At 34.1% G+C, this 14,884-nt stretch overlaps 3 protein-coding genes across 4 annotated transcripts; 2 read left to right on the top strand and 1 right to left on the bottom strand.

The window, feature by feature from the left end:
* The first annotated feature begins 54 nt into the window (after positions 1–54).
* Positions 55–2,842, top strand: LOC117232479 (kynurenine/alpha-aminoadipate aminotransferase, mitochondrial-like). Its single transcript, XM_033491841.1, has 8 exons — positions 55–351; positions 543–708; positions 1,112–1,298; positions 1,461–1,577; positions 1,686–2,009; positions 2,096–2,222; positions 2,332–2,540; positions 2,724–2,842. The coding sequence occupies exons 1-8, from the start codon at positions 285–287 to the stop codon at positions 2,769–2,771; spliced, it is 1,245 nt and encodes a 414-aa protein (XP_033347732.1). The 5' UTR covers positions 55–284; the 3' UTR covers positions 2,772–2,842.
* A 295-nt stretch (positions 2,843–3,137) lies between these two features.
* LOC117232478 (protein saal1) lies at positions 3,138–6,329 on the top strand. 2 transcript variants are annotated; one of them, XM_033491840.1, is made up of 7 exons: positions 3,138–3,345; positions 3,510–3,703; positions 4,085–4,240; positions 4,749–5,010; positions 5,110–5,220; positions 5,308–5,664; positions 5,741–6,329. In XM_033491840.1, exons 2-7 carry the CDS (start codon positions 3,539–3,541, stop codon positions 5,962–5,964), a joined length of 1,275 nt encoding a protein of 424 aa, XP_033347731.1. In that variant the 5' UTR covers positions 3,138–3,345; positions 3,510–3,538; the 3' UTR covers positions 5,965–6,329. The 2 variants fall into 2 exon arrangements, with proteins under 2 accessions (XP_033347731.1, XP_033347730.1); XM_033491839.1 differs by having other exon boundaries at positions 3,138–3,383.
* On the bottom strand, positions 6,287–14,642 carry LOC117232475. The gene is made up of 9 exons (XM_033491831.1): positions 14,325–14,642; positions 9,168–9,302; positions 8,574–8,731; positions 8,132–8,363; positions 7,799–7,997; positions 7,475–7,713; positions 7,287–7,380; positions 6,940–7,158; positions 6,287–6,750 (listed from the first exon to the last, which is right to left on the bottom strand). Exons 2-9 carry the CDS (start codon positions 9,276–9,278, stop codon positions 6,635–6,637), a joined length of 1,368 nt encoding a protein of 455 aa, XP_033347722.1. The 5' UTR covers positions 9,279–9,302; positions 14,325–14,642; the 3' UTR covers positions 6,287–6,634.
* Positions 14,643–14,884: the final 242 nt, after the last annotated feature.

The following is a 14,884-nucleotide window of genomic DNA, read 5'->3' as shown; positions in this document are numbered from 1 at the left end:
GATAACCCACCGCATGAATAACAGGCTGAGTTTCGTTAAAATCATAGTTGTGCCGAAGTCCAGTCTCTCGATCACTTTCGACACGCTCGCTCGGTATCGATCGATCCCGTATTTCATAATAAATTTAAAATATTTAGAAATTGTCGATTTACCGAATTTATCTGACTCGATTAAATTGGGTAAAGCCGGAGTTATTCGACTCGCTTGGACGCCTATCGTTTTGACAAAAATTAACCGAAACAAAGGTCAAATATTAAAAATTAACCAGTGGTTCGTAATTCATAATGGATTTTTCGACGTTTCTAACGAATGTCACGAGAAGGCGAAAGTCTAGTATCCTTCGTGAATTAGGTAAGAACTCTTAATTTTTTCCTATCTTATTTCTTATTAATAACGTTTTTATCATCGCTGTTATAATAACATTGTCTGCGATATCTGATATTTTATTAGACAATTCGTAAAACTCTGTCTATCCTGTATCTCTTGGAAACGATAATTTATAAAGATAATTCATATGTAAATAACATCTTTGCATGGCACAGCGATGAAATTTATAGAAGCGAAAGATGCGATAAGTCTAGCTAATGGAATGCCGAATACAAAGACATTTCCTTTCGTGGATATCTCCGTAACGTACAAGGGTGGAACAAAAGTAAAACTCGTCGGAGAAGAGTTGTCCTGGTCTCTTCAATATGGTCCTTCCCAAGGGTAATTTAGAAAATAAGAAACAACAATAAAATATACTTTACTCTATCAACGGCTACTTGATGCATTTTCACACTCGATTCTCTCGAAAACGAAAAAATGTTCTCCTTTTTTTCCCCCCACTTGGTTTTGCACCCACAATCGTCATCCGACTATCTGTACCATGATTTCGCAGACACGATAATACAATCTGTACAATAAGAATAATCTTTCGTTCGTACTTTAGGCCCATAACCTATTACAACGATGTCGTTGCACTCTTATTCTCTCTTGCTTACTAATCGTTGTGCATCTAGTGCTCATGTATGTTGTATAGTATGCGATAATATTATATATATATATATATATATAAATAGTATCGTATACTTCTTCCATCATTTTTCATTCTTTTATTTCTCCATTTAAGATACTTACCATTGTTAAAAAAAATGCGAGAATTTCAAGAATATTGGCACAAGCCGATATACAAAGACTGGGACGTACTTTTCACGTCTGGATCGATGGACGGGTGTAGCAAAATTTTCGAGATGACTTTAGAAACAGGCGATCCTGTGATGGTTCAAACACCGACTTACGACGGAATTCTAAATGCGGTAAATCTACGCATTCGTTTATTATTATTTTTTTTTTTTTTTTTTTTTTTTTTTAATGATTTCGATCTCTCTCTAACTAAGACTAAATACCTCGATATTCTCAAGCTGTTTTAATAGATTTTATTTTATTAAACTCTTCAACGTTATTCGTCTTTTCTTCAGCTCACACCTTTAATGCCAGAATTCATCGAAATTTCACAAGATCGGGATGGTATAATTCCGGCAAATATAAGAAAAATTTGCGAAGAAAGACGAGACAGTGGTAAACCAATGCCAAAAGTGAGTTGCAGAGAAAATTGAAAATCAAGAGATAATTTTACGTAATCGATCGTATATTACTACGTATTACCATATTCGGATATAAAGAAGGATGAACTTGTTTCGTAGGTCCTTTACGCGAATCCTACAGGAGCCAATCCAACGGGAACAGTTTTGACGGAATCGCGAAGAAGGGAAGTTTACGAATTGGCTGATACATACAACTTTTTAATCATCGAGGACGATCCCTATTGTTTTATCCATTTCGTCGATAAGAAACCTACCACCTTCCTCGAATTGGATACCAAAGGACGTGTAATACGTTTGGATTCTTTCAGCAAAATTCTAAGCGCCGGTCTTAGATTAGGCGTTGTTACAGCGCATAAAGAAGTCATTAAAAAATTAACTACACATATGGAAGCAACAAATATTCACGCTTCCTCTTTATCGCAAGTAATTTTTACAATCTTACGTACATTACGAATATTTCATACGGAAATCAAAGTATTTTCCTTCGTCGATGATTATTATTTTTACAGGTTTTGCTGTTCAAATTACTAAACGTATGGGATCTGGAGAAGATACGGCAACATTTTAACGACATTCAGAAATTTTATCACGAAAGACGAGACATTATGCTGTCTTTGATGGAAAAACATCTTACCGGTATATAATAATATCAAATTACAGCAAGGTTTCGTTTTTTAAAAATCGAAAATTTTGAACTTGGTATTTTTTTCTCTATCTCGAAACAAAAGCATCTTTTATATTTTAGGATTGGCAGAATGGAACGTTCCAAAGGGTGGGATGTTCGTTTGGCTAAAAGTGAATAAAACGAAAGATGTAATGGAATTGGCAAGGATGAAGTGTATTTCCCAAGGGATTTTTCTTATTCCCGGTCATGCGTTTAACCACGACCGCTCGAAACCTGAACAGCATCTCAGACTATGCTACAGTTACGCGACACCGCAAGAAATCGATAAGGTTCTTGTTTTCTTTGATTCCGTTTTGTATTTAATTCACCTAATAATTTATAGTATCGCATCAATCTTCTTCTAACGTCTGATATATCTACTTTTCTACTAATTTGTTTATATATTCAAGATCGTTTATATATTTCACATATTCTTATGTGAAAATTATATTACGTCGTTCTTTTCTTTTCAGGCGCTTTCAACGCTAGCTACGTTGATACGCGAGGAGATAAGAAAGTAGAACTGGAAACGGAGATGAAATATATTATTTATGTTTCTTCTCGTCTTTTCTTTTACAGCTATGATACAGATAAGTTCGTTCTTCTTTTGTAATTTGTAGAATGTGAATCATTAAGAAAATAAATATTATATATCAAGCTTTTAAATATTTTAATTCATCTTCCCGTGGAAAAAGGACAGATATAATACATTATAGATGGATATATAATTTGCAATTTTTTATTTTTAATTCTTTTAATTTTAATTTGCGATACAATAAGATAAAAAAAGAAACGAGGCATATATGTATTCTTTTTTATAATTCGCAGCTAAATTCATGTAAGATCTCAATAGAAATCCGCACTAATGTTGTGTGGTTTCCTTAAGGTTCGTACGATATTTCACTTGGAATATTATGTTTTCAGTGACTGGTAGATATCAAATTCGATCTTGAGTTATCGATATGATTTTGAATTCGCAATTTAGAATTTACGCTGGTGGCTGCGATGTAAATGACACGAAAAATATCGCAGGGCTAAACATTAGTAAAATTCGTTTAACTAAATAAGCTAAAGCAACAGCAAGTGTCGAAAAAGGTTAGGTTATCTCCATTTACATCGATCAGCTGTGCCAAGTTCGTACCAGAAAGTGAATAATTTGTGATAAATTATTATTTCTCTAAGTATATCTTTGCTCAAATTATTATCAACTTAATGTAACTATCTGTAAAATCAATAATAATTCGTAAAAAATACTGTAGAAATAATAGTGGTTTAGCGAGTAGGAAGAATGAGCGAGGTTCAGGAACCTGAAACTGACGAAGTGGAACCAAACGTACTGTTAGAAACTCAAGAAATCGGAGAAGACGAAATTGAAAAGTTGAAAGGAGATACTGTAGGAGATACTCTTTATAGCAGCAAATGGATAATCAATATTTTACTTTCAATATCAAAGGTACGTATCATGAGTTGAGTTACATTTGATTCAAGCTCGTATTAATTTCCTATGTTTCATTGTTAAATTTCAATAAGTCATGTTTTAAGAAAGGTATTACTTAAATCTCTGTTATATTAAAGATGTTTATTTTGACGATATAAATAAGCTATATTATGTCTTAATAATTATAATAAACTTTGTAAATTCATTCGTTTTACCAAATAGTCTTAGCTCTTTCAAAGTTACATATAATTGAAGCATTTTGATAAAAATTATTTATGCGTTTAATCTATACAACATACACATATCTACTTAGACATACTTATATATTAACATTTGTTATACGAGCATATTCAAAGTAAATAATGTAATAGTTTAAATAAATTGAATATTGCAAAGGTTTTCGAAGATGGCTGGAACGAGAAAGTGGAGTACGACTTATGCACGTTATGGGATATGACTGCAGAGAAAGACATTGTTAACTTTCTTGTAGATAATGATTTTCTTAAAATTGCAGAATTTGCTTTGAATTCATCCGAAGAACCAAGATTTACGGTACGATTTATTTCAAGATTATTTTATCTCTTAGATCTGTATTTTATTTATTCAATAAAAATTTTAGAAAACATTTCCATAGTTCCATGATTTCTAGACTATAAGAACTTGCAGCCCTTGATTTCTATACACCGTAAACTCCTTTTATATATATCGAATCCTTTATGGTTCTTAATGATTTTCTAATTAAAATAACTGAATCGAAACGCTAATAAATAGAAGCTATTTGCTTATAATGTATCTAAATTTTTTTAAGTCATAAATCGCTCGCAAAGTCGTAAAAATTACTCGCTAATCGAATAGTTAGAATTTCTTAATCTTATTTTCTATTTATCCTTTCCGTATATTAAAATACTTTGAACCTATTTTGTACAAATTTTTAAACCTCCTTTTAAAAATCCATAAATCACAATAGTAAATTTTTGACTATAAATTATGACAAAAAACTATATTTCCTTTCGCATTTTATATTATATGTAAAAGCTTCTTAGTATTCTTATTTTTATAGGAAATAATTTTGGGAATAATTGGCAATATGACTTGCGAACCGTCAGTGCTTGATATATTGGGAGAGAAAGAGGAGCTTCTTGAAACGATTCTTCGCCTCCTTTCTTCCGAAGATGCTGCTACATTAGTACAAATACTTCGTCTTCTACGTTCTGCGCTTTGGAATATTCAAATCAATCCTGAATCAAAATGGAGAGTTAATTTAAGAAATTCAACGTTTTTAAGGGAGGTGGTTCCTTTTATCTTAAAAAGTTCCACAAACGGTAACTACAGTAATACTTACTCTTTGCAACAGTAGTAATAATGAGATTAAAAACAAATAGAAATTTGAATTTGATACCGATCGAAATAAATTATTACAGAGGAACTTTTGATCGCAACGACAAGTTTTTTGCGTTCTTCGGCAGAGATCGATCTTTCATCTGGGAAAACATTATTGGATGAGCTATTCGAATCTTCTAGTTTTCTGCCAGGTGCCAAATTTCATTATATTTTTAACGAAAAATTATCCAATCCATCTGTATGAGATAGAAGGCAAACGAGAAATTTGAAACTTGTAGGGATGTTGGAATCCTTCGAAGAAGTTTTTCCTCAAGACGAAGCACCTTATTCACCTTCGACTTTAAAATATCTTGAAGATTGGTTGGAGTTGTTTTCGATCGTTCGAAAAGGACATCAAATTCATCAAGAGATCTTGCAAGAAGACAATTTAAACAGAACAGTAGAGATTCTACGAAGAATTTTAGCAAGTTTTATCGATCCGTGGAATCTTTATCCTTTGGATGAGACCAAAGCTTCTTGCGTTCATAGATGTGCAGAAATGATTCTCGATTTTCGATGGAAAGGATTTTTAAGGGCAGACTCGACAGTCGATATAGATGCAACAGTTTTAAAAATTATAGTTAGCATCAACACAGGTGAATTATATCGTTATATATGAATGACTTTCTGTACTATAGATATTTATAGATATACTATGGTTATTTTTTGTAGCAATGAAAGAAGAAGAAGAAGATTCAAAAGAAACAATGGGAGAATTACTAAAATATCTTGTAGGATATTGGATCGAAGTGTCAAAAATCTCTTCTGCAGATGAAATTATAAAAATTTTGAAAATAAACGAAGAGTCTGTTACCGATCATACGATAAATTTATTAAAATCAAAAATTCCTGCAGAAAAGATCATCAGTATAATAAATGGATTACCGAACAAATAAAATGAGGGTTTAGAATAATAGAAAAAAGAAAATGATTAAGTTAACCGACGAAAGCAATTATTGTTACAACCTTTGACAAAGACACGAGGATTGGATTTTTTAATTATTTGATAAAATGAAGAATCTTTTTTCACCTTCGTAAGAAATTGCTTCTACATATTGTATACAACTCCTATCATATCCTACAAGTTGTATTAGATTGGACAAAAATTTTGTATTAATTTTATATATCTTTATATTCCCTTTTTATATTAAAATGTTTTTTACCACTTTTAATCAGAAAACTTTATACTTCCTCAAAGGTGTATAAATAAAAGTTGGCATTGTTCTACAATTTTATTGCAATAAAAATTTGAGTATTTCAAGTAGTACATTAACAATATACAGTTTATAGGTACAAACGGAAGATTAGTTCTTCCTTTTTTATAACTACTCCACTCTCGTTTTAGTCCTTTCTGTTGCTAATTATTTACTTATATTTGTATGTGTTGCGCGTAGTCTTTATTTTATTCCGTTTTTAACGAATGCATACATTTTTATGCATAAGGTTCTTTTAACTGTCTTTTACGTTCTATTATACCTGCATTTGGTGATATTGTTTCGTCCTCGTTTGAAACTTGTAGTTCACTCGTTTATATGCTAACTTGCTTTTTGTTAATTTTCTTTATTTTTAGTCCCACTCTCCGATATACATCGCTCTGGGTGTAGGAGGAATTACACCTCTGGTCGGTACAGGAAACCTTCCATATATATGGTTATACGGTGATTCGTTTCTACCATCTGAATCTGCGAAAAAAGAAAAACGAAAAGTGAGGAATTTGTTAGTTATTTTTTAATATATCGATTAATACGTTGGATTAGATTGTTATTATATATTAAATTTTTCAGAATTTTTCGAAATTTTTCGAAATTTTTCGGAATTTTTCGGAATTTTTCGGAATTTTTCAGAATTTTTGCAAAAGTATGTTACAATACCAAGTCCACTTTCGAAGCTTCGTGCGTGATACATAATTGGCGGTCGATTGCCAGGTAAATGGCCATAAATTTGAGAGGATTGGCTACTAGCGTAACCGGTAGCAGCATATGTTGCTTGATTAGGAGGTCTGGCGTACATTCTTGTCGAGACTTTACTATTTTTCGCCATCTTTACAAAGTTAGGAACACGAGCTCTTAATCCGCAGTAATACGGATCGTCTGTTGAAAAAGGAACATATGTACGATTATTAGTTTCTCAAAAGAAAAGAACTCTCATCATTTTTGTCTAAATATTCATAATAATGGTTTAAATGCGTCGATAATTTGTTAAAGAACCGAAAGTTTACCGTATTTCTTTTTGTCGTCGTTTCTATTTCTCTTGTCCTCGTTCGTTATGACAGGTTTTCTAGCATAGTCATCTTCTATGTCGTCATAATCAGGCTGAAACGAGTGAAATGAATATCATTAAATATCATTGTTTTAAAGTAACATTAAAAAGTAACGGTGGAATGAAAAATTGTGTACATATAATTACTTTAGGTATGTCATGACTATAAATATTCTCCCTTGGCGGTAGTTTCGGTGGCCTTTCGGCTCTTCTTTGTCTACTACTCGTTGATTGAGCGTAGATCTGTTCTCGAGCTTCTCGGTCCTGCTGGAACGCCTCGGAAACTCCAATCGAAGATGAAACTCCTGCTATACTATACGGATCTTCATCGGGAATCGGTATCCTAGGTCGATTTTTAATATCCACGGGCCTTTGTAACGCTAGAACTAATTTATTTGTACGTTATGTACGAGCACAGATTTACGTTAAACGTCGAACGAAACAATCGGTAAAATCGTTGATTCACTACACCTGGTGGTAATTTGGACTTCAACATGTCTAAACCGACAACATTTACAATGAGGACCCAAACGGGACATTGAAGAAGGTCTGGTTCAGTTTTGACGAAAACAATTGCGCTCAGACACTGCATTTCTAATCTTCTTCTGTCCGGATATGCTCTTCGAGTCTCCCGGGAAAGATTCGTTTGAAACTTATTCATATCGAACACCTGGTAACAGATTTAAAAAGAACGACGATAGAACATGGAAAGAAATTTGTTATGTATATAGTATCTGTATAAGCGAAATGAAAGAAAAAGATGGGTTTGAGGAATCGGAGCAAAATATATCGTGGAACGCTTACTTTCCCCGGTTTCTCATGTTCTAACGCTCCTTGAGAATTCCGTGCAATTTCTGCTCCAATTGCGTTGTCTTCCTGACTGGTCGGCTTTATGTAAACGTTATTTTTACACAACCTTTTTATTAATATGTTCCCTTGCTCGTCCATTTTAATCTTTACACCTTGGTTAATGTGTTTCTTCGCCTCTTCCGTTTTCGTATCCCTCATAGGATTTTCGAAACCGCACAATCCTATCCTATGTTTCACAAAGAACAGAAAACGTAATAATTTGTTGTTTCCCCTACAACTTTCCTTCTATATATTTTTTTTTCTTTTTTTTTTTTATATATATATACTTTACTACCGAGATTTTTTTATCCGTTTCGTTAACTGTTTAACCGCGTTGAGGATACTTGGAATTTTGTTTAGAAGATGGCATTTAAAGATCGTAATACGGTTCGTTTACCTGAAACCATCGAATCCATCGTTAGATCCATTAATCGTGAGAACAGGTGCCCTGGCGTACGCTTTTGCTACCCTGCGGTTCCTTTCGAAAACGATTACCTTGGCCCAAATTTCGTCGTCGATTTGGTTCCATTTGTCCAGTACTTCTTGGATATGATCCTGAAATAAAACATCAATGTTATACCATCGTTGTATACGTGTTTTTCCTCGATATAACGGTCGTATACAGAGCGAACCAGCAAATTGAATATCTCGTAGAAAATAATTGTAGGAGAGAAAAATTTGTCAAATTAAAATTACTTGTGATAAGGGAAATCATATATAATTTTTATATCGTATACGTGTAATTGTAACAACTTGTTCTTAAACAGTGTCCAACGTTTTATCTCTTACGTTCTCTTACGTCTATAAACAAGAGAACGTTTAAGACCGATACAGTGCTCTGCAACGTTACGGGCAATCAAAGTTAGAGGATAATTTTTCTTAACCGGTTCTAGTGGGTTGTAACTTAACGTAACTTAATTATTATTATTACTATTAATATAATTGAATATCACTTTTATATTATTAGCAATGGGGTGTATTACTACTTTACCTTGTAAAGTTTATCAAGATTATACCACACGTCCTCCTCGTCTTGATCCTCGTATTGCGCTTCAACGAGGTTGTCCCTCGATCGAGATAGAATCTTCCGCCTCGATACCATTTTTCACCGAAACACTCTCTCAATCTATGCGAAAACATTCGTTTCTTTTTTAAAATTTCGCGTTACGCGCAATTTCACGTATACTTAAAATTGTTATCCTGCTATAATTGCTTCGTATAATTAGCGAGAATTTGGCAAATAGTCTTTATATCGCTATCGAAACTCGTTGCGAATAACGCATTATCCATGTACAAGATCGATGATCGATGAAATCACGGCGAAGATTTAAACTTTGAAAGTTATCGTCGTTACGTAACAAAGACTATCGAGCAATAATTCAATTTTTTAAGAGCAAATATAAACAGCCGATACTTTCACCGTGCAATCTTTCTACGCGATGTAATAAGTACGCTGACCGCGTAACTCCTCACCTGATTAAATAAACGTTATTATCTGAATCGCATATTCATCCCGATTATGCATGCCGATCGATCCACCGCATTTTATCTTGTTGGTATATATATATATATATATATAAATAATTAACGTTTTTATAGTGTAATTATAGTTCGTGACTTTTAATTTTTAAACGCGACATGTAAATGTAATTTAGTTTTTTATTATTTTCGATGTTTCGATCGAACGACGTACGACGTATACGTTTAAAAACGTCTATAGTTGCTTGTTCGTCGTTGATTCATTAATTCACTGGATCAAAACGTTTATACATTTTACCTTGAAATTACGTTCTTCCACCGTGTCCCACCCGTTTATACCCGATTTCCGATATTTATTTTAACGTAACTCTATTAACAAACATTCACACGTGTCAAATACCGAAAATAAACCTTTCTCTTTCGGGATAGACGGAAAAAGAAGAAGATGAAGAAGAGGAAGGAAAAGAAGAAGATCGAAGAAGCAACTTACGCTTACACTTTCTCGCGTAACACCGTGTTGCGAAAAATCGTACGTTTCTTTAGTCATTCCGAGTCGTTAACATTTCGAGGAAAGAGAATTTGAATCGCGTTCGCAAAAGCGACGTGTCTTTCACCTTCTCGAAAGGATGAAAAGCGGGGAAGACGAGACGCGCGACGAGCGACTCTGTCCGAGGCGATGTTGAAAAATTGTCTAAACGTATTGCACGCTGGTGAAGGGGGCAGTTGGTACGGGTCTGGCGGCGCTCAGCCTTCGCATTCTTCGGAGAGAAGTGAAAGCCAGGAGTTTCAGGGAAATTCTATGCGGAATCGAAACCCTTTTTCCATGGTGCTTCGCTCGGACATAAATCGTTGGAAAGTTTATCGTCTATATATTTTAATCTTCTTTTCCTTCTTCGTCTTCCTCTCCTCTGTTTTTAACGAAAAAGTTGACTTTGTTGCTCTGTTCTTCGTTTGGCCAAAAGTCGAAGAAAGAGATTATTTCGTATTAATCTCGTTTTCCTTTGCAACTGCATTCTCTTCTTTTTTCGTGGCTATCTAAGAGAGAATTGTTTCACGACGATCTTTCGTTTTCCCCGTCTTCCTTAAAGTCGTCGTTATACCCTGTCGGGCATCGCAAAGATATTTCGGACAGCTACACTTTGTCGTACGCGATGAAATCTCCGTCGATTCTCTATGTAGATTAACGCCACTTCTCGCCATAACGTTGCCATATTTGGCTGTACCTACTAGCACGTAGGCCTATATAGCAGAAAATTATATGGTAATATTTGATGGTAGAAAAATTGTCCTGTGTTCTTTCCACTTTCACGTTCCTTTCGGTTAATTCGAACACCGAGCCAAGGAATATTCGTATCGAAAGTTGTTCCTCTGGTAAAGATCGTAGGTCGCTAGCGTCCAAATACGTTTTACGTGATTTATTCGAGAATCGATGTTGCGCGTATTCAAATTATTCGAGTCTAATTTTGAAGAGCTTTTGAAGAAACCAATTTCTATTTTTAATGGCAATGGAGAACGTAATCCTCGGAGATTCTTTATTCTTTATATAATTGTTATCGATAAATAAAAGGTAAGGATGTAACGTAAAGGAGTATCGTACTAGTAACGAAAGAATGGTGCACTGAAATTGCTATCGGTAGCTGCGATACGATAATTATTCACAGCGAAACATCGATTATACTATGCTTGTCCTTTTCTGTAGTAGTAGGGTAGGAGAGGTGTCGCTTAAAGAAATACGGATACAATTTTTCTCTACTTTTCGTTCGTATCATCGATATCGAATATATGGTAGAACAGAGTGTGATATACAAATCGATTAAACGACCTTCTTCCGTTTCTTTGTTATTCTACGCGGCATATTATTCTTCGCGGCAGATGCTGGAAGATTTGGAAAAAGATAAACGAAAATCATGTACCGGTTGAAAGTCAAGGAAACCTACATATGGGATAAAAAAAGAAAAAAAAAATGAACGAAATATTTCCACGTAGCGCATATCCTATTTTCGTGCCACGATATTCAATTACGTGGCTGTCGTACTGGAACGCGGCATATAGAACATGACGAATATATTCGGTAAAAGTATTTCTAAATTCGGATCGTATTTGCGAAGGAGCGTAACGCTTGACCGGGGCCGTGCGGCGACTATGCAGCCGCAACATCTTTAGATCGTTGCGTGTCGAGAGAAGTTGCGAGAGAAGTTTTGAGCATTTTTAGAATGTATCGGCCGGTGTCGGTTTTTCCACGCTGCTTAAAGGAACGAATGTGCGCCGTGCCGTAAGGCGTGCACGAATCGAATACGAAATGCGTGTTCCTTAACACGTTTCGCGGACGTACCTAAGTACGTGCGCATATAAACGTTATACGTGTGTGCCATGTACGTACCTATGATATACGTATGTACATACGAAAGTATCTGCGAATATACATATATATACGCTTAAGTAGGTATCACGTACAGTACACCGGTTCATAAGCTTTCGGACACGTAGTACATTTAAAACAACCCTTAACTATAGAGTACTCGTTATAATTTACCAGAGAATTGTTTCAAATTGTTCGGGTAGCTTGACGTAGCTTCGGATAGCTTCAGATAGCTTCAGATAGCTTCAGATAGCTTCAGATAGCTTCAGATAGCTTGAGAAGGGAATACGAATGTCGATTTGGTGGATAAAATTCGTCGATAACGTAGATCGATTAAATCATCCGAAAACTATACTGTAAACACGAGAGTACTGTAGTAATAACGAGAATACGGACGTCTGTAGCTAAAGGATACGAATAAATGAACGTGGTAATTATAAAATGAAATTGATATTCGTTAATCGTGTCCATCGCGAGGAAACCTAAATCGAAGATTTTATTATAGACGTATTTTAGTAGATATTATATACGTATATACGTATATACGTATGTATTAGGTATGTACGCGTCGCGACATCGCCTATTAATATAGGCGTTGAAATCTCCTTCTACCTATACCTACCTATCGTATCTATCGTATCTATCGTATAAAATTCGCATACGTATGAAAATTACGCTTTTCCTTCCTTTTCTATTCCTTTTTCCATTTAAAACAGACAAGTAGGCGTTTCTTTGGTTGCTTGACATTTTCATTTCTTCCAGTTTAATCGCTTCCTCTTCTAATAATATTACGATATCGTTATAATTTCTTACTAATCGTTCGGTTTTATCGCAGTTAACAGTACCGCGTGAAATAAACGAATAATCAAGTCAATAATAATCAATAATCAATTATATATGTTTATAGAACAAAGAATTTCGAAAATAGATTTGGGGAATCCTTGATACAGACATTGACTCTGCATGCCAATCGCATTTCTGTACTAATAATTACTCGAGTATGTAATTAACTGAATAAAATAGATGATCGGATAAGTGACTGAGAAATCCTCGTGATTATAAGTACAGCTATTAATAACGAGTGTAGATACTCTGTAGATATATATCTGTAGATATATATACACACACACACACACACACACGTACGAAGCAATACTTCTTTCTCTATAGTTATTATTACGAATTCATTGATTCGTTAAAATTTTAAATACAGCAACACTGATTGTTAAATATGTTCGCGATAAACACCGGCAGATTTTCGATTCTATGTATAAAGATTAATTTTTATCGTGTTTGCTTACTTTGCATACTTCTAAAGACCGAACGATATTTTCAGATGTATAAAAATATTAGAATACAAAAGTAACATATCGTCGCGTACTTACGATATCGATTAATATACATTTCGAGTGTCGTTATTTGAAAAACAATAAAATATTACAAAATTCTACGCCATTTTATTAGAAATGTCAGAACCATTTAAAGAGAATTAGTAACAAAGAAGCGTTATTAATAAGCGACGTAATATTTAAATGAGAAATATTTGAAAAATCTGTTTCAATGGTAATAGATTATCGTGTAATCTTTAATCTTTATTATGAAAATATCTCTCCAATGGCAAGGGACTTTCACTTTTGTTAATGGTCGAATAATCGAATAGTCTAAAATCTCCGAGTAATGGAGAATCTTACTAAAGCAATGTTCGGTATATATTATTTTCATCTAAAAGATTTATAATTTAATATATAATGGCTATCGTTCTAATTCTATAATCTTTCTCGTTATATCTTCCTTTTTCTATTCGATTATTTCAATCTCGTAAGATATTAACGCAACATCGATAGAAATATTTCATACTTAGAATCACAGTACTCGATTACATATATTCGATTAAACGAATCTTTTTAATTTTAACAAAATAAAAAAACAGATTTTCTTTTTGAAACAAAATCTTCCAACTATAAAGACGTTCGCACATGTCAACTAATAAATCCCATATGTTATATACCTTCGTACAGTTCACGAGTATCTAAAAAATGTATAGTATCTTTTACGCGAATCGTTCGACTTCCAAATTATTAACCTTAATTTTGAGCTCTAAGACGATGAAAGATTGTGACACGTGTAATTTCAACTTTGCCAATTAATTTAAAAAACAACGCAAAATCATTTGCACGAGCAGCATTTAAATTACTCGAACGATGATATATAACAATGGACATTAGTATCTAAAATCTAGTTGCTACGAAACCGGAGATATCTGTTAACGCTATTTAAAAACATATCTTTTCATTTTGTTAATCTGCATACCTTTCTTTGGTAACAAAACTTTTCCAAATGCCTTTCAATATGGTTCGTAAACGTCAAAGGCACTCGCGTCTTCTCCATTACCCATAATTCACTTCCTGAAACCGCGGGATTCACGCTCGCAGTCTGTTTATCTCACTTCGATAAAATGAAAGAAACGGACAAGAAATATTTTAACGTAAATGGTATCTTTAGATCGATTAAAAACCCGAGAAAATTTATCCAAGTTTTTTAATATGGCGCAGCTTTGAAAGAGCTTTGCCCACTGAAGAGTGAGAACCTATCCGCCATCTTGGTGAACGCATGCGCTGTCCTCGAGACAAGTCGAGGACGAAGGCCACGCATGCGCGGTATTAGTCTCTTCATGGACCCCTCTTCGTGCTACATGGGCCTGAATTGGGACAGTAGAAGCGATGGCTTCGAGTGACCTCGGATACGAACAATAGATCGCAATATCCACTTATCTTATTTTACTTTATATCCATACACTACTCTCCGAGTACATTTATATCTTTTATACATTTTAAATTAATTATATTTACCTTGAAGTAAAAATAACTGAA

The sequence above is a fragment of the Bombus vosnesenskii genome, unplaced genomic scaffold, assembly GCF_011952255.1.
Source record: "Bombus vosnesenskii isolate JDL3184/JDL3185 unplaced genomic scaffold, Bvos_JDL3184-5_v1.1 scf7180000013289, whole genome shotgun sequence".
In the NCBI taxonomy this organism is placed as follows: Eukaryota; Metazoa; Arthropoda; class Insecta; order Hymenoptera; family Apidae; genus Bombus; species Bombus vosnesenskii.
Note: the sequence above shows the minus strand (reverse complement) of the source record. Positions and strands in the feature narration are given on the sequence as shown.

Coding starts and splice junctions, on each gene's coding strand:
- LOC117232479 (XM_033491841.1), top strand. CDS start 285: ATGGATTTTTCGACGTTTCTAACGAATGTCACGAGAAGGCGAAAGTCT. Junction 352..542: donor TAGTATCCTTCGTGAATTAG/GTAAGAACTCTT, acceptor TGCATGGCACAG/CGATGAAATTTATAGAAGCG. Junction 1,299..1,460: donor ACGACGGAATTCTAAATGCG/GTAAATCTACGC, acceptor TCTTTTCTTCAG/CTCACACCTTTAATGCCAGA.
- LOC117232478 (XM_033491840.1), top strand. CDS start 3,539: ATGAGCGAGGTTCAGGAACCTGAAACTGACGAAGTGGAACCAAACGTA. Junction 5,011..5,109: donor CTTAAAAAGTTCCACAAACG/GTAACTACAGTA, acceptor AAATTATTACAG/AGGAACTTTTGATCGCAACG. Junction 5,665..5,740: donor TATAGTTAGCATCAACACAG/GTGAATTATATC, acceptor TATTTTTTGTAG/CAATGAAAGAAGAAGAAGAA.
- LOC117232475 (XM_033491831.1), bottom strand. CDS start 9,278: ATGGTATCGAGGCGGAAGATTCTATCTCGATCGAGGGACAACCTCGTT. Junction 8,364..8,573: donor GATGGATTCGATGGTTTCAG/GTAAACGAACCG, acceptor TGTGAAACATAG/GATAGGATTGTGCGGTTTCG. Junction 7,159..7,286: donor CGACGACAAAAAGAAATACG/GTAAACTTTCGG, acceptor CTTTTTCAACAG/ACGATCCGTATTACTGCGGA.